This window comes from Mus caroli, unplaced genomic scaffold, assembly GCF_978045245.1.
Source record: "Mus caroli unplaced genomic scaffold, Mus_caroli_1 scaffold_14, whole genome shotgun sequence".
NCBI classification, from domain to species: domain Eukaryota; kingdom Metazoa; phylum Chordata; class Mammalia; order Rodentia; family Muridae; genus Mus; species Mus caroli.
The window spans coordinates 71,650,204-71,677,564 of NW_028227269.1; the positions used below are offsets into that span (position 1 = coordinate 71,650,204).

At 37.8% G+C, this 27,361-nt stretch overlaps 1 protein-coding gene across 1 annotated transcript in view; it reads left to right on the forward strand.

The window, feature by feature from the left end:
• Mnat1 (MNAT1 component of CDK activating kinase) overlaps positions 1–27,361 on the forward strand; it is a 145,031-nt gene that overhangs the window by 71,030 nt on the left and 46,640 nt on the right. The window contains exon 7 of the mRNA XM_085830458.1: positions 22,685–22,797. Within this exon, the coding sequence (XP_085686584.1) occupies positions 22,685–22,797 (113 nt within the window). The remainder of the gene's footprint in view (positions 1–22,684; positions 22,798–27,361) is intronic.

Below are 27,361 nucleotides of genomic sequence, written 5' to 3' on the forward strand. Positions count from 1 at the left end.
TTAACACATGTAATAAATGCAACCGGAGGAAGGCCTTTGTATGTCTATCTGTGTTTCCTTGGTGAGATTAGGAGATAGAGCCACCACTGGCTCAGCAGCACACCTTCTTAGGAGAGGTGAAGAAGCTTCAATCTCAGGTCATCATGGAGTGCCTTAACCAGTTTCACTGTAGCGTGTGGCCATTAAGGCAAGATAACAGATAGGTATCACACCCTGGCTTTGGGCCAGCAGTATTGAAGACTGTCGTAGATACCAAGTACTAAAGGTCGGACTCCCTGAGAGCACCATTCCTAAATTCTCACCATTGTTTGCTAGTAGAGATGCCCACTGTTTATGTGATCATTTTGGGGTTGAGAATGGTCTGTACAGATCTCTGTGCCTCCCTCCTTCTATCCCTCCCTCTCTTCCTCCCCTTTCCTCTCTGGTGGAATGTGTCTCTTACTTTAAGTTAGTTTTTAATCATTTTTGGCATAGTTGTAGAGAAAAGTCTTGTTTCCGTTTTTATAGTGCCTTGATGTTCTACGTGTGCCACAGAGAGCTTTCCTATGGGGACAGAAGACAGCTTGCAGAAGTTGCTTCTCTCTCTCTCCCCTGTGAGTTTTGAGGAGTGAGTGGCCTCAGGTTATCAGGGTTGGCGGCATAGCACGTTCACTTACAGAAGCCTCTGCTTACTGACCCCCAAACACCAGGTTTCATCCGCAAATATACGCATAGTTTTCTTTTTTCTTTCATAAATCTCTTCATTTCTCATCTCACACCCAGTTACCCTTTATGGATTCTTAAACTTGCTTACTTTGTGTGTTGAAATTTATGCTAGTTACTAGATTATAAGGGTCTTGGGGGTAGAAGCGTCTTACTGTCACTTAGTTTTATGACATTATAAGAATGTAGTACTTAAATAGTGTTACATATTCATAATCAGTTTTATATATACAAATACAGGTGATATTAATACATCCTAGTCGTTTAAAGAAAGCAGTCCTTACTAAGAAGTGCTGTTGAGATTTGGCTTATGAGACATGATGGTGAAGGGACAGAAAATGGGCAGGTGGGGGATGAAACGGGACAGAACCCTGAGCTCCCTTAGTAGATGTGCATCCCAGTTAAGGCAGTAGTTACTGTTCCCAGTTGGTTTCCGCCCTGTGAATTCTGTTAACCTTGCAACCTTGCTAGCACTCAGGCTTGTAAGTTTAAAATGTATTTTAGCTGGGTTAAATAGCTATTAGTGGCATCTCAATATGGTTTTGGAATTTACTCCAGTTTAATGATATTTACAATCTCTTTGCACACTTCTTTGGCATTAGTATTAATTTTGTTTTATACATGCATATATATATATGCATTCTTTACATGCCCATATATAAATAACATGAGGTGCATATATATATATATATATATATATATATATATATATACACATGTGTATATATATATATATATACACATGTATATAGATAATGATGTATTACTTGTTATGAGTTATAATATGATTCTTTTAGTAGAATGATGAAGTAGAATAAGTGATATTTCCATTCTTTAAATATTTATCACTTCCTTCTCTTGGGAACATCTCAGAGCCCATCCTACTTGTGCTTGTGTTCTTGGCTAGAGTTACCTGCATGCAGTAGGACATTAGCCATGTTCTTCCCTTATAGCTGTATCTTGAACCTCCTAACCCCCTTCTCTCCACCTCCCCTCCCTTCAGCTAACCACCCTCTGCATCTATTGGATCAGTTACATAATATCCTCTAGTTCCATTCATGCTGCTGAGAGACTGAATCCCATGTGTTTGCACAGCTGATATTCTATTGTGAATATCTATCACATTTTCTTGTATCCATTTTCCTGTGGGTGGGTATGCAGGCTGATGGGCTGTCATGGCCATAGGGAAAAGTCCTGTAATAAACAGGTATGCAGACACCTCTGACACACTCATCTTCTTACCCTAAGACATTTATCCCGTAGTAGACTTAACATCTGTGTCCATTAGTTCTCTTTGTAGTGTTTTGAGGAACTTTCCTGCTGCTTTTGATAGTGGCCATGCTGGTTTGCACCCACACCAGTTTTCTGAGAGCTGCCGCCTTTGCCTGTGGCCAGCACTTGGCATTGAGGTCGAGCATCTCATCGTGGTTTTGACCAGAAAGGCCTGATGGTTTGTGCTGCGGGGCACTTCTCACTTACATGGTGGTTACTTGTATATTCAAGAGAAATGTCTGTCTGTATCACCTCATTTCTAACCAGGTCATTTACTACTGGTTTTCACTGTTGGCTTGACTGTCTTAGATTATGTATGGATAGATTGAAGATATTTGTTCTCACTCCATGTATGCCATCAGTTTTGTGTTTGGTTTTGCCTTTCTAGTCCCTTACTTGTATTATTAATTTTGTTGTTGTTGCGTGTTTGTTTTTTTGTTTTGTAGAGACTAGGTTTCTCTGTGTAGCCCTAAATGTTCTGGAACTTAATCCGTAGACCAGGCTGGCCTCGAACTCAGAGATCCCCTGCCTCTCCCTCCAGAGAGCGAGGTTTGAAGGCATGTGCTATCATGACCAGCCATATTATTTGTTTTTTTAAATAAAAATCTTTTGAGTCTTTTTTCTAGATTTTTTAAAGATTTATTTATTATATATATGTACACTGTAACTGTCTTCAGACACTCCAGAAGAGGGTGTCAGCTCTCATTATGGATGTTTGTGAGCCACTATGTGGTTGCTGGGAATTGAACTCAAGACCTTTGGAAGAGCAGTCAGTGCTCTTAACCTCTGAGCCATCTCTCCAGCCCAATTTTTTAATAAGCATTTCTGATGTTAAACTTACCTGTTAGTGTGGCCTTTTGCTATATCCCATAGGTATCTATATGTTGCATATCTGTTTTTCATTTACTTCAAGAAGTTTTAAAATTTCCCTTCTTTCTTTCACTGATCCACTGTGCTCAGGAGCACATTGCTTAGCCTCAGTGTCTTTGCAGTTTTTGAAGTTCCTTTGGTAATTTATTAGGGAAGATGTATGGTGTGGTTTTCATTGCTTAGATATGCCGAGACTTGTTTTGTGGCCTAATATAATAATGTTCCATCTACTAAGGAGAAGACTGTGTGTTCTCTAACTACTGGGGACATTGTTTTGTAAAAGTCTTCTTGCCACTTGCTTTATAGTTCCCTTCTGATGACAACTTACTGACTTTCCTGTTTGGAAAAGCTGTCACATTGGGTTTGATCTGTCATTTCCTTTTCTGTGAGTCGTCATCTTGCTTTGGTATATCTGAATAGCTTAAATCTATTTTCAGTTGGGTTTTATTAACTGCATATAAATGAAAAATGATTTCATTGGAAAACCCTGCAAAACACGTAACAAAGAAATAACAGTAATTTATACAAACTCCTTTAAACCTAAGAGATTATTTTTAAGAAAAGCAAAATACTTGACAAAGCATACTGATAACAGCGCATGTTAATGAGGTGTGTCTGTAGCCCCATCACTGCTTCGACTTGTGTGATTCTGTCATGTGCTTGAGGCTTCAGTACGAGCAGGCAGTTTAAATATTTTATTACATTTAGACTTGGAGACTAAATTCATCTCATTTGATGCCTTTTCCTCAAGCCTCACGGCCCTGGGATTCAGTAATAGCTCTTTGAGAAGGGACAACTTCAGCACTGTTGCTAGTGAGAACAGGAAATGCTAGTGAAGGTATTGTCTGAGCACATGCTGTCTCAGTTCGTGTTGTGAGGCATTTTATACTATTGTTTAATTCTCTTTTCTCATGCCATACAGTATTTTGAACTCATGGAGTCATTTTCTATATATATGTCAAATAAAAATAAAGCCCGTCATCACCAGGTGTAAAACAAAAATAAGGTTGATAGTGATCAGAAGTTTTCGCTTTTCTTATTGGTCTGTATCATCTTGATTACACATTTTATTTTAATGAATACTGAATGATAATATTAATACTAGCATGAGATCAATGTATTTAACACTGCGTTAAGAAATGCACATTCTCTGTAGCTGTTTCTGTCAATAAACACTGGGCAGTATCACTGCTTTGCAGTGTCTAGAACTCCAGTTCCCAGCTGGAGCTGGTTGGCTGCTTTACTCCTGTAAGCGTCACTATGAACGATAGGCAGGCAAAGGCAAGAAAAGAGGTGGGTGGCAGATGGCAGGGGAATAAAACAGTAAAGTTCTGCGGCCTTGTTTGCTTTGGCTAGTTCTGTCCTAAGCACATGGAAATACTTTGCACATTTGAGAATTGTGAGCTTCTACCGTAAATCATTCATATAACAGAAACACAATTAAATTATTCTCTTGGGACTTTTCATTTCTGGTGCTTCCTTTGTCATAAGTAAATAATTTTCTTCTTTTAAATCATATTTTTGATAATATATTTGGAGCATCAAAAACATAGATTTAAATTGGGTAGTACAGCTAATATAAATAATGATTTATTTATTTAACATTTCCTTGTTATTAATAGTTTTTTTTGCTATAAAAATAAATGTTATTACTGGGAAGAGACTTAATATATTTACTAAAAGTCAATGTAATGAAGTGTTTACAACTGCCTGTGTTCCTAGATTTCTTGTATATTAATTGGTATAATAAGTTTTAAGACTAGAAACCATGTTCTAGTGTTGAGTGCATTTGCATGTATATATGCAATATGGGCATTATTAATCATCCCACTTGTTATTGATGTGTTCACTAAGTATAAGATATAGGGAAAGGCAGAGTGAAAGTACAAGCCTGCATGTTATTTGTTTAGCTATGTTTTATTTTAGCAGTGTGTCTCTTGTGTCGAACATGTTAAGCATGAGAGAGATCAGCCAAGACTTGATCCAGGACCATCCCTTTCTGAACAACTCTGTTATGCATGGTAGTAGATTCTGCATTGCTGTGCTGCACATAGCTCTTTTGAATGAAGATTATTGGCTTTGATAAGGCTTTGTAAAATATTTTTTTAAATTCCAAATTACTAATTTTAGTTTAGGGATTATAGCTGCAAATGTAATTACAATTTCTGATACAAGCTCAGTGTTCCTGGAAATGGTAAGTGATGTTGCACACTTTTTCTTGGCTATTTCAAGTTCTAGAAGAGTTCCACTACCCTTTCCTCAAAGGTTGTCAAGCTAGTTCCTTGTGTCCTACATGGAAATGAATTGTACATTTCTCATAGGAGCATCTATGTTGGGAATGGGAAGTAGTAGAGAATAATTAGTCTCATTTTTCCTAGTCTGATAGTAGAAGCAGTAGAACCTGAACCCCCATTTACAGAAGACAGAGTTGTGATGGCCTTACGGCTTCACAGTAACATTGTGTGGGTTCAGATTCTGGCACTGTGAGTTAAAGCCTATGGGACCTGACAGATAACCTTGGTCATCTTTACACTGTACTTTGCAGTGTGCTATTCATGGGATCCTTTCCATATCTTATTTGGCATTACTGTGTTGGAGGATTAAACCTGTTAGTCCTGTCTTTTGAATGCCTGAAGAAGTGTTTCAGAGTGTAGATAGTCTAAAATGAGCTGGACTCAGAGAAGAAAGAATGTAATCTTAACATTGCTGTATTTGAAGCACTTTTCAAACCTAATGGTGACTACTGCTAACATTTGTATATCATGCTAACTTGGTGATAAATTACGTAAACTGTACATATTCTAAAATACCTATTTAGATCTTCTGCAGTGTTCTTGTCTGTACCTGAAATTTATGTTTTTGAAGTCTTTATAACAGCAGACTTAAAAAAAAAAAAAGGCTAGTGTTTGATTGATGCCTCCACATGACCTGTTGATCTGTAACATGATGGAAAATGCTTTTGTTAACAGTGCTAACTGATATAAGTGAGTTAGTTACATTCATGATTTAAGTAAAGATGTACAAAATTAAAAAAAAAATTGGTTATAGAATCTTAAGCAAGTGGAGGGAAGGGAGAACATTTTGTTTTAAGTTGTAAATAGACTAACAGTGTCACAATCTTTTATAAACTATTAGTGAGTTTATAAGTCATTAAAATGATGATATAAAAATAACATTTTATAGATAATTGGAATTCTAAAAGTAAGTCTGTTACTTCTTAATATTTTGTGGAATTTTCTGCTAAGAAGATATGGTCTGGTTAAATTCATAATGAGACTAACTGCAGTCTGGCAATCCATTAGAATTGCTGAAAACAAAAAAACCCCCCAAGAATGCAAAGTATGTCAGCGCCTTAGATGACCTCAGGGTTTAGAAATAGCCTTGTTTTCTTGAGTGAAATACTAGAGTTAGAGAAGCTGCATAAGCCTTCGTTCTCTTGTCCTCTGTGGCAGTGTTCACTGATGCCAAAGCAAGGACACGTGTCTCTGCTGTCAAAATCATGTCTTATGAAACAGGAAGTCTAGGTCTGCTTTTCTGAGACACTGTGGTTTTATGCCTTAATTAGATATGGAGAATTTTGTCTGTGTAACATAGATTTTTGTCTCTGACTGTTGAAGGGACGTTTTGTTTTGTTTTGTAGTCTGGTGCTTTCAATTGCTAGGTCTGAAAATGTACTTAGTAGATTTGTGTAGAGACAAAGAAGGGCACATCTGTAGACTTGAGTGCTTTGCTGGTAGGTTGTGAGTCTTTAGCCATGCACAAAGACAGATGAGAGAATCAAATAAATAATAAATAAATCAAATAAATAGAAGAGAGATCATTAAAGAGAGAATCAAAAATTGAGAGGTTAGTAAGATTGTAGACAATCTTTCCTAGTCTGTTTAGTTCTGAGAGGCCTTGGAGTTTGTTATTTCTAGGCCCTGAGTTAGTCCTGGTTTTCTGTACTTTTCCAAGTTCTCATCTCAGGGAGCCCGATTCTGCTTTCATTAAGCCATGCTGCAGAAATGGTAGTGTTCTGTGTTAGTCTTTTTCTTTTTTAAAAGGAAATTATGAGGATAAAATGTATAAAGATAATTTCTGTTGGTAATTAAAATACACAAATGTGAAGAAAGACATAAAATAAGTAAATAATCCTTAGTCTGTTTTAAAAATAACTATTTTATATATTGCTTAAGAAAAATCATTTTATAAATGTTTTTTTTTAAAATATCAATAGTGAAGTAACTAAACCTAGATGTTTATCAAATAAAACCATACAATTCCATTTCTCCCTCTTATATCTTCCTGAAGTCAGGAAGTTTTTCTTGTGGCAGACTGAGGTTGTGGCTTAAAATCAGGGAGCATAATAGGATTCATAGTGGCAGGAGGAATTGGGGGATCTATCCTGTTGTGGGGACATACAGGGCCTAAGAAAGGCATTAGGTGCTAGTTTGGGACTGCAGAGGACACAATGAAAAAAGAAATCAAAAGTTTGAGCATTTTAAAGCTTTGCCTGAGTACCAGCTATGCTCCCAAGAAAAAGAAAGCAAAGTTTTCTTTGATTTCCCTCTGTATTTTGCCCAGAGCCCAAGACAAAATTAAAGATAATTAATGTACTTTATATGTTGTCAGTCTGGGATCACACTATCTACCATTAATAATGTTCCTTCTACAGGAAGATGGTTTGAATGTCATTATAAGCAGATCCCACCCCCTTTTGCCTTTTTTGGGAGGGAGGAAGGAAGGGAGGGGTGATAGGTTTTTGCTAAGCTGTCTAGGCTGTCTAGGCAGTTTGTAACCCTGACTGTCTTTAAACTATCTATGCTCTCACCTCACCTCTGCACTGGAAATATTATGGCCTGCAACACCATGTCAGGCTGGTCTACAAAACCTTCTCTAAAGGTTACATTAGATGTATTGATGATAGTCTGCAGTGGTTGTGTGTGTCTGGATATTGAATGACAATATGGCATGAAAGACCCTCCTCCTCATGATGATGATGATGTAGCACTGACAATAAAGGGGATTTGGTAGGCACTTTGACACTGCTAAATCCTTTATATTTTATTTGCTTTCTTAAATATACTTATAAGCAAAACTGAGACTTAATAAAAGTCCCTGTTCATCTTTGTTCAGAACATGCATTTCAAGATGCAGGATGACCTTTGGGATTGCATAGGCTCCCCCATCTCTGTCTCTCTGTCTGTCTGTCTCTCTCTGTCTCTCTCTCTCTCTGTCTGTCTCTCTGTCTCTCTCTCTGTCTCTCTGTCTGTCTCTCTGTCTCTCTCTGTCTCTGTCTCTCTCTGTCTCTGTCTCTGTCTGTCTCTGTCTGTCTCTCTCTCTCTCTCTGTCTGTCTCTCTGTCTCTCTCTCTCTGTATTGTACATGTGGAGGCCAGTAGATGCCAGATGTCTTCTTCTAATTGCACTCCACCTCAGCTTTTGAGGCAGTTTGTCACTGAACTTGAAGCTAACTTGTTTCAGCTAGACTGGCTGGCTCAGAGAGCCCCTGGGGTTCTTCTCCTCAGTCCCCTCCCTTCTCAGTGTTTGGGGTTAGTTTCCTGGTGCTGTGCATATTACGCATGGAACCATTTCCCCAGTCAAAAGCCTGTATTTTTAATATTGCATTATTTTAGAGACATATGTCTGTGGAATGCCATAGGCAAGTAGACAGTAGACTTGGTTTCTTCCTGGTAAGAAGATATATTGATGATAAAGCTATTTTGGTGTGAAGAATCAAAACAAGTGAAGGAAAATTTGTTCCTACAGCCTTATTGGTTGAGTTCCAGGACAGTCAGACACCCTTGTTTCAAAAAGCAAGTTGGCTGAGTCTGAATAGTGACACCCAGATTGATCTTTGGCCCCCACACATATGCCATACATGTAGATACGCCCATGTACGTACATGAGAGAACACACACACACACACACACATACACCCCTCCAGTTTTTCAGACCAGTGTTTGAGTCATTTTATATATGTTTGTTTTGTTTTATGAGTATCAATATTTATGTTGTTCTATATAGAATAGATTCATATTGTGAATATTTCAGGTGAATAATAATTTTCTTATATAAATTTTTTCAAGTTGTAAGGCCCATAAAATACTTAACATTTTTATTATTATTTTTTATTTCTGAGGTTATAATATAACTGAATCATTTCCTCCCTTTCCTTCCTCTCTCCTGTCCTCTGTGCACCTCCACTTGCTCTCTCCCAAACTCATGGTCTCTTTGTCTTCAGTTGTTGTCACACACACACAGATGGGAAACCACTTAAAGTTAATACTTTTATTCTTGGAGAGCCCACATTTTCTAGAAAAGGTGTTGTTTTGGTTTAGTGAATGACAAATGGTCCAAACTCCTAAAGTTTTAATTCCCTGGAGGGAGACAGAATAGAGATAGAAACTGCTGGAGAAAACTTTTCTAAAAGCTGAAATAACAATGGTAAACTAATGAAAGGGGTTTCTTCTTTAGCTGGAGACAAAGTATATTTGGTGCTGTTTGTGAATGTGCCCTAGTTTACTTGCTAGGGAACCCTTAATTCCTACAAATGTCCTTAGCTTTTTTTTTAAACCACAAAATAATTTAATAGTAAATTATTTAAAAATGTATTCAGAAAAGCATTACAGGTACTTTCCAGTTTGTATACTTGGTGTTAATGCGAATATTGAAATAGCACAGCAAGGACATGCCCACTTGACTCAGCGTCACTCAGAGTCTAAGGTGTTCAGCCACTGAGAGGCCAGTTGGAACTTGACTTTGAGGTTAGATCACTTCTGCCAGCATGGGAGGTTTGCCCGTTTGTTCTTACTTCCTATCTTTTTTACAGCAAGGCAGTACTTTTTGCTAGATCAATTATCAAGTGTGGTAATTCCTGTTATTAGAGAATAATCAGTTCCCGAGGAGGAGCCGCTGAGGATGCTCTAAGCTGAGGTAGAGAGTGTTTGTGGAGGCTCACAGGAGAACCACACGCAAAGGAAAGTTGGAAAGAATGGAAAGTTTCTGGTTTTTAAAAGACCAATGAGTGATGTGAGATTAAAAGCAGTAACAAACAAACCTATTTTCTTATCGTGTAGTCTGTAAGCACAGGGTTAGAAAAGTGATTTTTATCACCTTTACCTTGTAAAGACATCAAGGCCGGTAATTGTTTGAGGATCTGAGGATTAAGAGTGCTGCTGCTTCGAGTGTATGTTAAGCGATTAATTTTCACAACCTTTAGTACATAGCTTTGTATGCTAGCTTTTTCCCAATGTCAAATGAATCTTAATATGTCTTGCAATTAGTGACAAATAAGGAACATTGTAATTAAGAGACTGTTTCTTTAAGAGCCTTCAAAGGTTGTAAAAGATTAGACTTGGCTATATGTGAAGGATAAATGTTGTGCAAGAATGCCCCTCAGTTCCCCTTGTATAATAAATCTCAGCTGTGTGCTCAGCGAAAGGGCTCAGTGCCAAAGAGAACAGGTTCAACTTGTCTGTGAGGATTTGCACTGCAGCAAAGCGCACAACTGCTTTGTAGAGGTCACAGTGGTCACAGGCATGTGCAACAGAGTCAGCGTGGCTTTCAAATCACCGGAGAACCTAGTGCTACTTGCTGTTTAACAATCAGGGTTGACTTCAGGCATTGAAAGTATAGTTAGATCATAAAAGTAACTGAGCACGGTTCTCGGTCTGTTTCCAAATGGACTTAAAGTAACTTCATCAGCACCTTGTAGCAGGGCTTCTTAAAGATCTTCAGTCATTTTCCCGTAATTTCCCTGATGTAGAGAAGGTGCTTTATTTGGTGGTTCTAATTGTGTTCAGTGGGCTGAGATATTGTGTAGGAACAGTTTCTTGGGATGGGGACAGGGGACTGTAGGTGAGTTCCAGTGCAAGACCAGATGTTGTGAGATGGTAAGAGGTGCATGTCTTCACTAAGTCCCATTTCTCTTGATTTTAACAGGATCAGGTTATCAACAGCAGCAAAGGAAATACCCTATCTATCTATCTATCTATCTATCTATCTATCTATCTATCTATCTATCTATCTATCTATCTAAAGTTTTAGAAGAGACAATTCAGAAACAGCCTGTGGAGAGGTGGTGAGAGCCAGGCAAGGAAGCCTGAGGTTTAATAGAAGGAGATAAGGAGATGCAGAACTAGGCTGAGCTGGGTGCTGCCTAAAGTTATATCTGAGTACTTTTTCTTGTCTTGGTGACCATGTTTATTTTCGGTGGTGATTTTATCGAAGCAACAGGCAGCCGTTGCTGTCGGTGGGAGATTAAGTGGTAATCTGTAGAATGTGTCTCAGCAAAGGCAGCTGATTGGCGGCAGCACCTGTCCTAGCAACTGGTCATATGTTAGTACTTACCAGCGTTAAAATACCAAGCTGGAAAATTTAGAAGCACTTGAAAGCTAGGCTTTTCATTGCCCTTAGGTTACTGTTTTATTAAGTATACATCTCTTCAATTTACATTTTTTAAATAAAATGAAGTCTATAGAATAAAATTAGTTTTATCCTCCAGAATTAAAACAAAAACACAAACCCTAAAGCAAACCATGTGACAGGTTAGATGCTTATGTGTTTGTGTGAGCTGCACTTAACGCTGAGTGATACATAGGCTTTCAGAGGCCAGCCTGAGAGGACTGTGACTCCTGTATGCTGCTTTTGTAATCCATAGAGTAAACATGAAGTGCTTGCTGTCAGAGGTTCAGTGAAATGCAGCTTAAAGAACTGATTAGCCAAGTGGCTCCCTAAAGGCACTTTATTTCAGCATTGCTAGGAGTTGTTCTTCTTCGTTGAAATAGTCTTGTTGATCATATCTCAAAGTATATACAACTTATAATGATTGACAAATTATCAGTTTGTGTTGATGACTTCTGTTAGAGGAGGAGCTTGTTTTTACTTAGTATACAAAGAAAAGTAAACATATAAGAAAAACTATATATGTATAAGAGTTAGAGTTTATTTCTCAGCACCAATGCAGCTTGCCTACGTCTAAATGTATTTTAGAAATAGATTGTAAATATTTTCTGCCAATGACATTTTATCATTTTAATTTTAAAAGAACCTATATATTAATACATAAATAAGAACCTTATACTTTATAATTAATGGCTATAAATCCATATTGTAGCACATTAATTTGTACATGTTGATAAGTATTTGAAAGTAGGGTTAATTCAGGTGATTCATGTTATATTACAGCTTCACAGTGTCTACCATGTGCCAAATATTTGATAAATAAATTATGTTTCTGTGATAGATACATGCTTAGTATCTTTGGCAGTGAAGGGTTTAAAGCCTGGGTAGAGGTCTAGAGTGATGGCTCAGCAGTAAAGAGCACTAACTGCTTGTGCAAAGGACCTGGGTTCAGTTCCCAGCACCTGCATGGTGGCTTGTTTCAAACTCCTTTAATCCCAGCACTTAGGAGGCAGAGACAGGCAGATCTCTGAGTTTGAGGCTAGCCTGGTCTACAGAATGAGTTCTAGGATAGCCAAGGGTACACAGAGACACCATGTCAAAAAACATAAAGAGATTTTATTTATATACTCCAGTTCTAGATAAGCCAGTGCTATTTGCTGGCCCCCATAACCTCCAGACATACACATAATGCACATTAAAAAAAAATCTTGCTGGGCAGTGGTGGTGCACACCTTTAATCCTATCACTTGAGGGGCAGACGTAAGAGACAGGTAAAGCTCTGTGAGCTTGAGGCCAGCCTGGTCTACAGAACAAATTCCAGGACATTCAGGGTTACACACAGAAACCCAAAACCAAAACCACCTAACCAACTTGGGGTGGGCGGAGAGAAAAACACCTTAAAAAAATCCCCAAAAGCCCTTAAATAGAACTAAGAGATCTGTCATACATTATTTGGGTGGGTGAGGTAGAGGATTGAAAGGGCTGTTACAAAACACCTGTGTGTGCTTGAAACGACATTGCTAATGTATGAAGCTCTGCACCAGACATGGGGTGTGTGTGACTCAGCGTTTATACCGTCTTACTATGCCTTTACTGATATTTGTTTGTTTGTTTGTTTGTTTTTTGTTTTGCCTACAGAGGAAAATACATTTAGGTAACTTTGTATGAACCAATTTTATATTTTATCGCAGTCACAAATGGATATCTGTACAGGTTGTCATCACCACTGGCTAACTCTGAGTTCACTTCTGGTGTCACAATAACAATGCTTTCTTGGAAATCACTCTTATAGGGAAGAAAAGCAAGTCAGCTAAGATGTTGTTGCCTAAAAAGCTCATTTTGACATTTCTGGCAAATACTGTATTTAAAAAAAAATTAGCACAGTCTTTTTAAGGAAAGAGGTTTTTGTCTCACCAGATAGTCTCCCTTGATGTTTTTCTTTTCTGGTCTTTTTATAGAAACAGACATGATTTGCTGGACACTATGTCCTCTTGGCAACAAATTCTAGTCCAGCAGCAAGACAAGCATCAGAGGAGGAATTAAAAACAGTTCTCTCAACACTGTGTTGTTTGTCAGTGCCCAAAGAATATGAACTTAAAACAACAGAAATAAAGCACATAAATTCCATGGGTTCTCTCTTCCCTCCTCCCTCCCTCCCCACTGCCCTTCCTCCCCAGAGACTAGGTCTGGCTATGTGGCCCTGCCCTCCATAGTGCCCAGGCTTACTGTGATCCTCCCACTCTTCCCTGAATACACAGCCTACAGGTAGCCACCCCCTAACCTTTCATTCCTAAATAAGTTACTTTTTAATTTTGAAATTTTTTTTGCAGTAGTTTATATTGGTATACCAATACATACCTAGAAGTAGAGTTGAGATATTATTAAAGGACATTTTTCTATGTAGTATTTGAACACTAAAAAATGATGAGTTTTGAGAGTGGACATTACAAATGGATTTGTATGAAAAAGATTGTTCCCTACAGATCATGATGGCATTTCAGAGCCAATTTACAAGAAACATTATTAAAATCTTGTCTTGGCCAAAATAGTATACTATAGCTCCTTAGGACCATTTGATTGCTAATGATGAACAAGGGGAAGCTCAGCTAGATACTAGGAATTCTTTGACAGATTGAAGCATATTACCAAAGAGCATTGCTGATGACCTGCCTCAGTGTATACAGGTTGGAACCTCCTTTCGCACTTTGCAAATGTAGTTTGAGAACAAAACATTTTAGGTTGTTAGCTAACATGTTTTAAAAGATAAAGGGTCATAAAGGCTGATTCGAGGAATAAGTCACCATTAGAATGTTATATTCTACCCATTCTAAAACATTTACCTTGTTTGTTGATTCTAGTAGAGATTTGGTAAATACAGAAATAAGTGCTTGGTTTTTTGTTTTTTTAAATATGTAGACCAGACATACATTCAATTGGAGGACAGCCTTGTTTGTTTTTATGATATTTGGACAGGCAGTGGTTTATTTCTGCTTAGTGATCATGGATTCTTACCAGGCTACCCTCATTATAGATAACAAAAATGAGATTCAGAGAATTCCAGTGGTTTGCCTGAGTTGATTCAACTTTAGAGGCAACACCAACGTAAGTACATAGTTCCCTTTTAGCCTTCAGACCCCTGCCCTCCATTTGTTCTTTGACAGTTACTGTAAGTTTTGAAAAATGAGGAAAAGTCATTTCTGTGTGTCTGTCAGGGGTGGGGATGAATTGTACCTACCATGAAATGATGGTTTAGCAGGAAGTTATTACTGTGCAGCTGTTACAGTGATGACAGGCTGACATCACCCCAGAATGACCGGAACAGCAAAGTACAGAAATTACTCTGCTTGTTCCTAAAATAAATTGAAAGTACCTGAACTGCCACAGAAATGTGACTCTAATAAGTAGCTTATACACAGTGCGAGGCATATTCTTTCAGCTTGCTTGCTTCTTAAAACATTAAAAATCCATACCAACACATATATGCATACATATATGCACACGTGTTTAATTTATTAGGACATTTACCAGAATAGAAACAGTACAGAAATACCATATTTGACTTTTCTCAAAGGCTTTCTGCAGACTTGTCTCTGGAAGTAGCCTTAGAATTAAGGTGACTCAATGCCCAGAGAGTGAAAAGTTCTTGATCCCAGTTTCCTAGCCATGCTACACACTGTGCTGAATTTGATGCATTTATCATTGTGGGATGAGCTGGTTACTGAGACCTTCATTGCCATTGTTCTTTTCTGTGCCATGTAAATAACCCGAAGGAATACAAGTAGAAACCATTGCCACTGCTGGAACGCATTCAGGAGGTTACTGCCCAGGCCTCTGCACCATCTCTCCAAGCCCAGTTTTGTTTTGTTTTTAAGACTCAGTGTATCAACCCCACTCTTCATACATTTTCTCCTCCTCCAATCTTTCATTCTTCCAATTCTTGATTTCATTCATTACTTGATGGTAAAAAAATAGCATAGCTTCTCTTGGCTTCATTTTATATTCCTAGCTAACTTTACTGAACACTCCTACCTGGATTTTGAAATAGAAATGCTGGTTGATTTGACTGCTTTAAACTCTTTTTTGGGGGTGGGAGGGTTACTACATTTATTTGATTGTTTTGTTAAAATTTCAGCTCTATATAATTAATACAATAAGCTGCATATATTTAAAGTGTACAGCTATTTGAGTTTTTAATTTTTTGTTTTTGTTTCTTTTGTTTTGTTTTAAGACAGTGTCTCATTAGGCAGCCCTGGCTGTCCTGGAACTCACTCTGTAGATCAGGCTGGCTCTGTCTACCAAGTGCACCACCATGCCTGGCTTCCATTAGATGAGTTTTGATGTACATATTTGTAAACACAACACTGCAATCAAATCAATAAACATTTCCAAGACCTTAAAAGAGTTCTCTCTCTCTCTCTCTCTCTCTCTCTCTCTCTCTATATATATATATATATATATATATATATATATATATATATAAATAAAATTTTTTTGACACCTTTCCTCCCTGCTCTAGCCCCTGGCTCAAGGCAGCAGTTCATCTGCTTTACAGAAGAACAGTCTGAATTTTCTAGGATTTTTTCTTAATTTTTCTATGATTTAAATGCATTTTGTACATTAGACATTAATAATATTGAGTATTTTGAGAATCAAATAATATGTAAAAAATTTGTTCAACTTCTATATTCATATCCTTTCACACCCTAAAAATACCATTAATGAATATTTAATACTATCCATAACTGAGGATCCTATATCTAATATTGAATACTAAATTGTTTCAAAACATACAAAATATTCTCTGGGAGTTAAGCATAGTAAAAGAGCATAAAATATTAAAAATGAATCATTAAGAAATTTATTCAAAAGCCCTTATATGATACCACCTGACATAGTGAGAGAGTATTTAAAACGTATTATATATCTGTACACATTGTCTAACAATCAGTTTACTAGGAGAGAAATTAAGGTTATCACTAAGTCTATTTTAAAAATTTCAAAATAGCAAAAACTCTGAAGTTAAACATTAAGAAAATACTAATTTCAACAGTGAGAAAAATTATCAATAATATTTCTATGATGCATAATATTTTCAACTGTTGATATTCACCAAACAAAATAATTATTTTAAGATATAATTCTTTGTTATGTCTCCCTTTTCATTTCTGATTTTATTAATTTGGATACTGTCTCTGTGCCCTGTGGTTAGTCTGGCTAAGGGTTTATCTATTTTGTTCATTTTCTCAAAGAACCAGCTCCTGGTTTTGTCAATTCTTTGTATAGTTCTTTTTGTTTCTATTTGGTTAATTTCAGACCTGAGTTTGATTATTTCCTGCCATCTACTCCTCTTGGGTGTATTTGCTTCTTTTTGTTCTACAGGTTTTAGGTGTACTGTCAAGCTGCTAGTGTAAGCTCTTTCCAGTTTCTTTTTGAAGGCACTTAGAGCTATGAGTTTTCCTCTTACCACTGCTTTCATTGTGTCCCATAAGTTTTGGTATGATGTGTCTTCATTTCCATTAAATTCTAAAAAATCTTTAATTTCTTTATTTCTTCCTTGACCATGTTATCATTGAGTAGGGCATTGTTCAGCTTCTGTGTGTATGTAGGCTTTCCGTTGTTTTTGTTGGTATTTAAGACCAGCCTTCATCTGTGGTGATCTGATAGGGTGCATGGGATTATTTCAGTCTTCTTGTATCTGTTGAGGCTATTTTGTGACTGATTTATATTGTCAGTTTTGGAGAAGGTACTGTGAGGTGCTTTAGAATGAAATGTTCTATAGATATCTGTTAAATCCATTTGGTTCATAAGTTCTATTAGTTTCACTGTGTCTCTGTTTAGTTTGTGTTTCCATGATCTGTCCATTGATGAGAGTGGGGTGTTGAAGTCGTCCACTATTATTGTGTAAGGTACAATGTGTGCTTTGAGCTTTAGTAAAGTTTCTTTTATGAATGTGTATGAGTGTAGATGTTCAGAATTGAGAGTTCATCTTGGTAGATTTTTCCTTGGACCAGTATGGAGTGTCCTTCCTTATTTTTTTTTTTGATAACTTTTGTTTGACAGTTGATTTTATTTGATATTAGAATGGTTATTTGATGTTTTTTTCCCCTTACTGCTTTTAATATCCTTTCTTTCTTTAGTGCATTTTGGTGTTTTGATTATTATATGATGAGAATTTCTTTTTTGGTCCAGTCTATTTGGAGTTCTGTAGGCTTCTTGTATGTTCATGGGCACCTCTTTCTTTAGGTTAGAGAAGTTTTTTTTTTTTTTTTTTTTTTATTATTTTGTTGAAGATATTTACTGGCCCTTTAAGTTGGGAATCTTCACTCTCTTGTATACCTATTATCCTTAAGTTTAGTCTTCTCACTGTGTCCTGATTTCCTGGATGTTTTAGATTAAGAGCTTTTTGCATTTTGCATTTTCTTTGATTGTTGTGTCAATGTTTTCTATGGTATCTTCTGCACCTGAGATTCTCTCTTCTATCTCTTGTATTCTGTTGCTAGATTTTCCAACTCCAGGGTTGTCTCCCTTTGTGATTTCTTTATGGTTTCTGTTTCCTTTTTTAGATGTTAGATGGTTTTGTTCTTTTCCTCACCCTATTTGATTGTGTTTTCCTCTAGTTCTTTAAGGGGTTTTTATGTTTCCTCTTTAAGGACTTCTAGCTGTTTTCTTGTGTTCTCCTGTATTTCTTTAAGGGAGTTATCTATGTCCTTCTTAAATTCCTCTATCATTATCATGAGCAGTGATTTTAGGTCTGAATCTTGCTTTTCTGATGTGAAGGTCTGTCCAAGACTTGCTATGGTGGGAGAATTGGGAGCTGATGATGCCAAGTAACCTTGGTTTCTGTTGCTTATATCCTCATGCTTGCCTCCTGCCATCTGATTATCTCTAGTGCTACCTGCTCTATTTATATCTGACTGGAGCCTGTCTTTCCTGTGTCAGAACTCCTCAGAGTCCAGCTGTCTCTGGGATCCTAGGATCCTGAGAACCTGCATGTGTCAGAGCTCCTGGGAGTCAAGCTGCCTCTGGGACCCTGAGATCCTGGTGTGACCAAGCTCCTGGGATCCTGGAATCCTGTGGTCTTGGGCGTGTTAGAGCGCCTGCGAGTGGTTCTTCCTCTGGGTGTTGTGGGACTGGCTGTGGAGTATGCACTGGCTCAGACAGGAGGGAACCTATGCCACTGGTCTGGCGGAGTTCCTGGGTGCCTGGGTCTCACTGGTCCTAGATACTTCTGGTGTTGGGACAGATGTTGTGTCCTCCTAACCTCTGATCCTGTGATCCTGGGAGTGTTGGAGCGCCTGGGAGTGGGTCTTCCTCTGCCTGTTATGGAACTGGTTGTGGAGTTCGCGCCCAAGGTCTGCTCAGGGCACTGGTCCAGATCTGCTTTAAACTCTAGAAAAAATACAATTCTATCATGCTATAACTTATTTTAATTTTATGATTCAGTGAATTTTAATTAGTTTACAGAATGCTGCAATAATTTCTGTAAGTCAAACTGAACATATTTTTCATTACTTTAAGAAGGCATCTTATAGGCCGGGTGTGGTGGTGCACACCTTTAATCCCAGCACTTGGGAGGCAGAGGAAAGCGAATTTCTGAGTTCAAGACCAGCCTGGTCTACAGAGTGAGTTCCAGGACAACCAGGGCTACGCAGAGAAACCCTGTCTCGAAAAAAACAAACAAACAAACAAACAAACAAACAAAAGAAGGCATCTTACACTCATTTGGAATCACAGCACACTAAGTGCTCTTAGCCTGTAACAATTGTAGTGTGCACTTTGTCTCTGCAGTTTTATTCTTTCTGGACATTTCATATACATAAAAGCTGTTAGAGTATGCTGTCCTGTAGTTCATCCATGTTGTAGCACATAGTCAAACTTCATTCCTTAACATTCATTAGCATATTTTATGAGGGCTATACTACATTCTGTTCATTCCTTCATGAGTTGGTGGTCACTCAGATTATTTTTATTGCTGGGCATCGAGAGACTAGAGATTTGCTTCAATGGTGAAGGGAACTTACTGTTCTTGCAGGGGACCAGAATTGGGGTTCCAGCACCCATATCAGGCTGCTGTTCACAATCACCTGGAACTCCAGCTCCAGGGGATCTGATACACTTATCTGGACTTCAAGGGCATCTGCATTTATATGTACCACAGACACAAACATAACACATAATTAAAAGATAAAAATAAATCTTAAACAATACTAAATTTAAAAAGAATGACATTGAGATTTTGATAGAGCTGGGAATGGTGACTGATTCTCACCTTTAGTCCTAACACTCAGAAGGTAGAGGCAGGCAGATCTCTAGGTTCAAGGCCAGCCTGTTCTACAGAGAGGAAGTTCCAGGGCAGCCAAGGATACACAGAGAGTCCTGTCTCAAAAAACCATACTGAATGAGAGAGAGAGAGAGAGAGATAGAGATAGAGAGAGAGAGAGAGAGAGAAAGGCAGACAGAGACACATACACACAGAGATCACAAAGACCCAGAGAGAGACAGAGAGAGATCCATGGGAGGTCTTTCCATTCTCTACTGTCTTCTTCCATTTTTTTCTTCAGCGTTTTAATACTTCATTATAGAAGTCTTGTTTCACTTTTTTGTTAGATCTTTCCTTATTTATTTTTTGAAACAACTGTGAAGTTGTTTTTCTGATTTCCTTCTGGGCATGTTATTGGTATATAGAAAAACTACTGATTTTTGTATGTTAATTTTATATCCTGCCACTTTTAAAGTGTTTATCCTGTTGTTTGGTAGGGTCTTTAGGATCTTTTATGTATAAAGTCGTATCTGCAAATAAGGATACTTTGTCTTCTTTATTCCCTATTTTTATCTCTTAATTCCTTGTTCTGTTGCTGTAGCCTGGTGTCCAGGCATGCTTCTGAGTAATTGTGGAAAAAGTGAACACCCTTCATAGTACCGACACACTGCTTGGAACCTGAGTCTGTTCCTTTACGGACTCTGTCTCTGACCAGGTTTCTATCAAACTGAACAGTGTGTGGTTTGTCCCCAAGGTCTACAGGTAATTCTGCTGGCCAGGTTTCAGTATTAGATCTCATGATACTTCTTGGAATTTCTAGAGAGTATGTATGATTCACTGAGGGTCTAGGGTTACCAAGATATGCTAACTCAGAAGGGACCTTTCCATCATGGCCTCTTGTGTATCGCCTGGTTGAGAGCTGAGAGAAAGGGTTCCTCCACTTCTCCCTTTGACATTTTCTTCCTTCCTCTTTTTCTCCTTAAGACATCTGTAAGTGTACTAGCCAGTGTTCTTTAGAGGGACAGAGTCAATAGTCATATACATTAAAAGGTAATTTATTTGACTTACATACAAAAGTCAGAGGAGGCCTGCGATAGCTGTCATATGGGAGAGGCTGGAAAGCCATAGGTGGTTCATCTACCAGGGTGCATGCCCCAGCAGTCTCAGTTGGGTGCTCGTGTGTTCCTCAACAGCCGCTGGTCTTCAGTCCATATTGAAATGCAGAGGAAGCTGGGTTTTGATGTTCTTGAAGGACAGTAAGAGTAATTAGAGCACTGGCAGCAGGGGATGGACAGGGGAACTGGGTGGATGGACTGGAGAGTGGGGTGGGTAGACTTGAGAGTGGGTGAATGGACTTGGAAATGGGGTAGATGGACTCACCAGGGAGAATGCAAAGGCAGTCAGGGAAAAAGTAAAAGCTTTCCCTCGGATCTACTTCTACACATGCTAGTGCTGCCCGCATTGCGCGTTTGTCTTTCCACTTTAACCTAGTAGAGAAAACCCCTCACAAGTGTGATTAGAGCCTTTCTGCGTAGTTGAATTTTAGATCCAGTCAAATTGATAGGCAAGCTTAACCATGTCTGAGGCACCACTGAGGTACTGCACCATGTGAAGTCTTCAGTGGTGTGCCTTGCTGTTTCAGCAGATACATTCCCTTGCTTGCTGGGTGCTGACAGGCACTTAAGTTCTCCTGCTGGTGGCTTCAGAGTTAACCCTTCAGGTACAGCTGGTGCCCGTACCTCCTTTGGATTTTCTATATCACTTAAAGCTATACTGCACCCTATGATATACAGCCAGATTAGTTTTTGTGTAACATATTTATCATATAGTTGAACTTCCTTAATCTGAATAATTTTCTTGATAGTTTACAGTAATATCACATTACTATAGTAGGGATGTCACAATAACTATCTTACATTTAGAAAGCCATTAGATTTTTTTTGTTACATTGGGTGTGTGTGTGTGTAATGTATGTATGTATGTATGTATGTATGTATGTATGTGTGTACAAGAGTGCCATAGTGCATATAAAGAGGTCAGAGGACAACTCTCCATTAACTGGTTCCTTCCTTTCTCCATGTGTACTCTGGAGGATGAACAAAGGCCATTGGACCTGGAGAGAAAGAGCCTTAATCTGCCGAGCCATTTCACCAGCCCTTTGCCATAACGCACCTGTTGAGCATTACCTACTTAAAACCTTGTGTATTTCTTCATATGAATTATTAAGACACAGTCTGAACTTAAGTAGATACCACTTTTTATTTTTATTGTATTTTTCTTGAAAAGATGGATCAAATGTTAGAAGGCCAATTTGGAAATCATATGTAGATGGGCTGAGTGATATTTGTTTTTATATACTTGTATTCAGATAAGATTCTTGGATACTGACCTAGTAGTTCTTTCTTCTCAGAAAAATACCTAGATGTTCAATTGAATTTAGTTTTTATCAGAGATTTTTAAAGACTTTATTTAGGTATGTGAGTACACTGTCATTCCCTTCATACACACTAGAAAAGAGAAATAAAATTTTTTATATTGTATGTGTATATATGCACATATAGTACTCATTTGGTAGGCTTGATTTTATTGTAAAGAACAAAGACATGTGACAGCAGTTTGCAGAAGTAATTTTAATAGCCCCTTTCCCTAGTTAGAACTTTAAAACAAAACAAAACACTGATTACCAAATCTGTCATAAATTTTATAGAAAGTAGGAAATGTAAGGTTGAACTGAACTTCTATTTTGCTTAGTTCTAGTGATAATACTGATGAAAGCAAAATTTATATTTAATGGTAGATTTCATTTTCTTTCATTAAATTAAATTATATTAATTATAGAATGTGGTTTGTGATGTTACTACATTATACTCGTAGAATAATAACACTAATAGCTATTTTATTAAAAATTTTAATAGACTTTATTTTACATTTTTAGTTATTTGTCTATGTATGGATCAGTGTGTGGGAATACGCATGAGTGCAGTGCCACAAGAGACCAGGAGAGGGCGATGGATCCTCAGGAACTGGGGTTACAGGAAGTTGTGAGCTGCCCAGTGTGGGTGCTGGGAACTGAACTATCCTCCGCACGAGCAGCGGGTAATCCTCAATACGTAGCCATCTCTTGAAAATGACTACAAATGACAATATGAAAATATTATTAAAATGTATTTTCTTTATTTCTCTTATAGGGTCAACAGATTTCATTAGCACCAATCCAAAAGCTGGAAGAAGCTCTTTATGAGTATCAGCCCCTGCAGATAGAGACCTGTGGCCCACAAGTTCCTGAGCAAGAGCTCTTAGGACGGCTTGGGTAAGCACCAGAAGCACTTTCCGTGATTGTGAGGGCTTTACTTACAGAACTGAATCCTGCTTCTCAAAAGTCGGTAAGACGTAATTCTAAGTTTTACTTAGTATATCGACTTTTCAGTGCCTTCACCAGGCTCTTGAGCTCAGGACTGGATGCAGGCATTCTCCTTCTGAGGCTGTCTTAGGCAGACATACCTGAAGTGGCTGTTTTAGCTTACCACTTGCTTCTTTGAATCAAAGATTAATAACCTTAGTAAGTAACAAGTCAGTGAAAATATGAATTCAGTACCTTCCTATAAAAGATAATAGGTTTAATCACTGTCCTCTATCTTTGCTGAAACTAGACTTTTATGAGCTGAGTTGAGCTATGGCACATTTTTTCAGGAGGTATAATGTAGCCAGTGGCTAGCAGTTGAACTGTATGTTTCCTTTTGTGAAATAAACTTGATCATGCCATTTGTGAGCAATAATGATAGTTTTTTGGAGCAAATGAAGTTTAGAAGTATGTATACTTGAGAAGTCCAGACACAGATGATGCTGGATGTAAAGGATCGTTTTTTGGTCTGGTTTTCTTCAGTGTAAACTATTGAATAGAAGGCTGGCTCAGAAATTGTGTTTCTGAACAAAAGAATATAATATGAAATAAAAACAATACATAAAATGAGGCCAAGTAATTAAAATTAACAACGATAGCAGCAGAGATAAGAAATAGTAAATATATAATAAAACCTGTATGTGTCCTCAGGCTAAAAACCACACCTTGAAGATGATGGATGATATTCTACATATGATTACTGAGGCTCTAATGTAGACCTAAAGTGAAAATGGCATATTATTTGATTATCCACTGTCTTAGTTAGGGTTTTACTGTTGTGAAGAGACACCATGAGCAAGGCAAGGCTTATAAAGGACAACATTTAATTGGGGCTGGCTTATAGGTTTAGAGGTTCAGTCCTTTATCATCAAGGTGGGAGCAGGGTGCCATCTAGGCAGGCATGGTACAGGAGGAACTGAGAGTTCTACATCTTCATCTGAAGGCTTCCAGGCAGCTAGGTTTAGGTTATTATAGCCCATAATAACACACCTACTCCCACAAAGCCACACCTACTCCAACAAGGCCACACCTCCAAATAGTGCCACTCCCTGGGTCAAGCAAATACAAACCATCACATCCACTATTGGGGGGCTCTTAAGGATTGATAAAATTTAGTTCTATGTTATCTTAAAATCCTATGATCTCTAAATATGAAGCCAACAAAATAGAGAATCTAAAACTCCCTCAAAACAGCAAACTTATTTATAGTTTCCTATATGCTATCTGTTTTACAGCATGAGGACATAAGGTATACATGCATTATAGGAGGAGTATGTCTGTGCGTGTGTGTGTGTGTGCAGCTGCATGTGCACATGTGTGTACATGTGTGTGGAGGCCACAGGTCAACCCTGGGTGCTATTCTTCAGAAGCCATCAACTTTATCTTCTGAGATAGGAGAGCACTGGGACCTGGGCCTCACTGATCAGGCTAACCTGCATCATCTCTCCAGTGGGATCACTAGCAGGTAGCACTCTGGACTTTTGCATTGGTTCTAGTGATTGCACTCAGATACTCACGTGTGTATGGCAAGCACTTCACTCACTGAGGTATTATCCTTCTATCCCCATGAATACTATATTTTATGACATAGAAAAGTTATATGTAGCACAGACGTTGGTTTAAAAAAACTTTGGCTGAATTACCATCAGCCACAACTATCATTTTTAATCTTTCCATAGAATCTTTAATGTCAATAAAGATTAAGTATTTAAAACAAACCCTTCTCTGTTAAAGAGTTTTATATTTTCTTATAAATTTGTTATAAAAACTACATTTATGAGATCATGGAAATGATCATAAATAATAGAAGTGCATTATTGGGTTTATTACATGGAAAATTAAAGTGGTTTGGGTTAAAAATATTTATTTATTGAAAGAGAGAGAGAGAGAGAACCATGAACCGTGTACTATGGTACATGGTGCTCATGTGGAGGTGAGGGGAGTCAGTTCTCTTCTTCCACCACATGGCTTTGAATTCAGGTTGTTAGTCTCTGAGCAATCCGAGTGGCCTCAGAGTAGTGGTAAAGGACAGGAAGGAGAGAGACGTTTACTACTGTAGCATCTTATAGCAAAACAGGAATAAGTAGCTGTTCAACCTAACCGGAGTATCAGTAAGTTCATAGGCACTGTAGTTAGAGCAAAGAAGGTGGCTCAACAGTTAGAGATCTTGCTTCCTGTGCATGAGGTCTAGAGGTCGGACTCCTAGACGCCTCATAAATACGGGTGGGTGTGATAATGCTAGGCTCAGCTGCTAGAGATAAGGGATCCCTGAGCAAGCTGATTAATGGGACCAGCTATATTGGCAAGCTCTGGAGTTGATCTCATGATGAGAGCCTGCCTCGCTGAATACAGTGGAGGAATGAGAGAGGATGATTTTTAACATCAACATTTGACCTCCACATATATGAACACCCACATGCAAGCAGCATTGACACACCACACACACACACACACACACACACACACACACACACACACCCATGTGCCCCATACATGAAAATTGAAAAAGTAAATGCTTAATAAAAGGTAGGAAAAGAAAAAATAAGAAATAGAAAAAATAGAAAATAGCCTGACAATATAATATACTATAAATAGATATAATCTTAATGACATCATGGGTTAACTGTGTGGCCTAAAGAACTGACTCAGCAGTTAGAGCACTTGTTGCTCTTGCAGAGGACCCTTATTTGGTTCCCAGCACCCACTTTGGATTGTTAGCCGCCCACCTATAGATCTGGTATCTACAGGTTCTGAACACAAGTGATATATGTACATACATACTTGTACACACACATGCACATGAGATTCATAAAACAAATCTTATTTTAAAATGTAATGTAATGGTAAAAGTTTAACTATTGTTAACTAGGCAATAGAAATTTCTATAATGCTATAAATGCTATATGTAGATCAATACTGACCCCTGTGATTACCACTGGTCACTTTCTACTGAGCACTTACAACGTACATAGTGTGAAGAACTCAATTGAAAATATTAAAGTGCATTAAATGTTAAGAGTTTGAGTTTGTTTGATCTGCATTTTATTGTTCTAATTTTGCAATGACCCTAACTATTATCTCTTCACATAGTTCTTCTTCCATATGTTCTGTTTTGATCCTATACCTCTGGTTTCATATGTTAGACCCTCTAAATGACCTGTTTCTTTAGGTGAGGTAACAGACACATACAGTAGGCTATTTTATGAAGTTGATTAGACAATTTAGTGTTATTAAGTCATTTCATATTGTTGTGTAACCCATTATCTGTACTATCTCTAGAACTTTTTCTTTTGTAATACAGAAACTCTATTAGATATGACATCTTAATTCTCCTTCCTTCCCCGTGCCTTTTTGTCTCCTAGATCTGACAACTCTAAATGTCTCATAAAATGGAACCACATAGGATCTCTCTTTAGTGAATGCTGTAAACTAGGCAGTAGAACTAAGCTCCTATCACATAGCATCATATCCTCAAATGTGAGTCCTGTTGAAGAGTGTAACAGACCATTTCAGGTTAAATAACGGCATGCAGTATGTTCATACCACTATTATTCCTCCATTCAGCTCTCTGTGGACATATGAATGGTATCTATCTCTTGGTTATGAAGAATAGTTTGGCTATGAGGCTGGGTGTTGCAGTAGGGTGTTCACAAACAGGGACCTGCTTTTACTGCTTTTAGATAGAGATCCAAAGTAAGGTTGCAGGGTCACTGGATAGTTCAGTTTTAGTTTTGTATAAGGAACCTCCACACTGTTCTCCAACAAAGCTGAATTGTTTTCCCTAAGTAGGAATAGAGTACCAGCATTCCATTTTTTCTTATTTCTCTACCAACACTCTGCTAAATGGTAACTGTATTAATATATGTAGATGGCCACTCATTGTAGTTGAGCAGTGGGCATTTCCTAGGTGACTAGTGATGTTGAGTATCTTTAAGTATTTAGCAGCCATGTATATATCTTCTTGAAAAAACATCTTATTATCATTATGTGTTCACACATTGTGTGCGTGTACGCCTGCTTCTTTATGTTTTTCTAGATTGTTGTTTAAAGTAGTATTTTTGAAAGGCTGAATCTCAGTTCTTAAATTTGTTTTAAATGGATTAGTTCAGGTTTCTGTTAATGAAATAGTTGATGGCAATCTATAATGCCTTAAAACAGTATCACGTAAAATAAGATGTTATTTAGCAGCTTCATTAAAGAATAATGTACACATTCCTGCTTCACATCTACGTTGCCATGAGTGTTGACAAATGCATAGCATGCGCAGCCACAGCCACATCACAGCAGTGACTGTTTGTGTCATCTGCCATCACTGTCACTGTGCTTTTTCCTAGAAAAAAAAAGAATTTTAACTGTTGATTATATTTGAAATTCTGCAAGGGAGAGTATGGCTTGCTATGTATACTTTGGTCAAAGGGCTTTGCCTGTTGAAAGTAATATGTGACTTGCTTGCTCAACAATAGACAAACAGTGT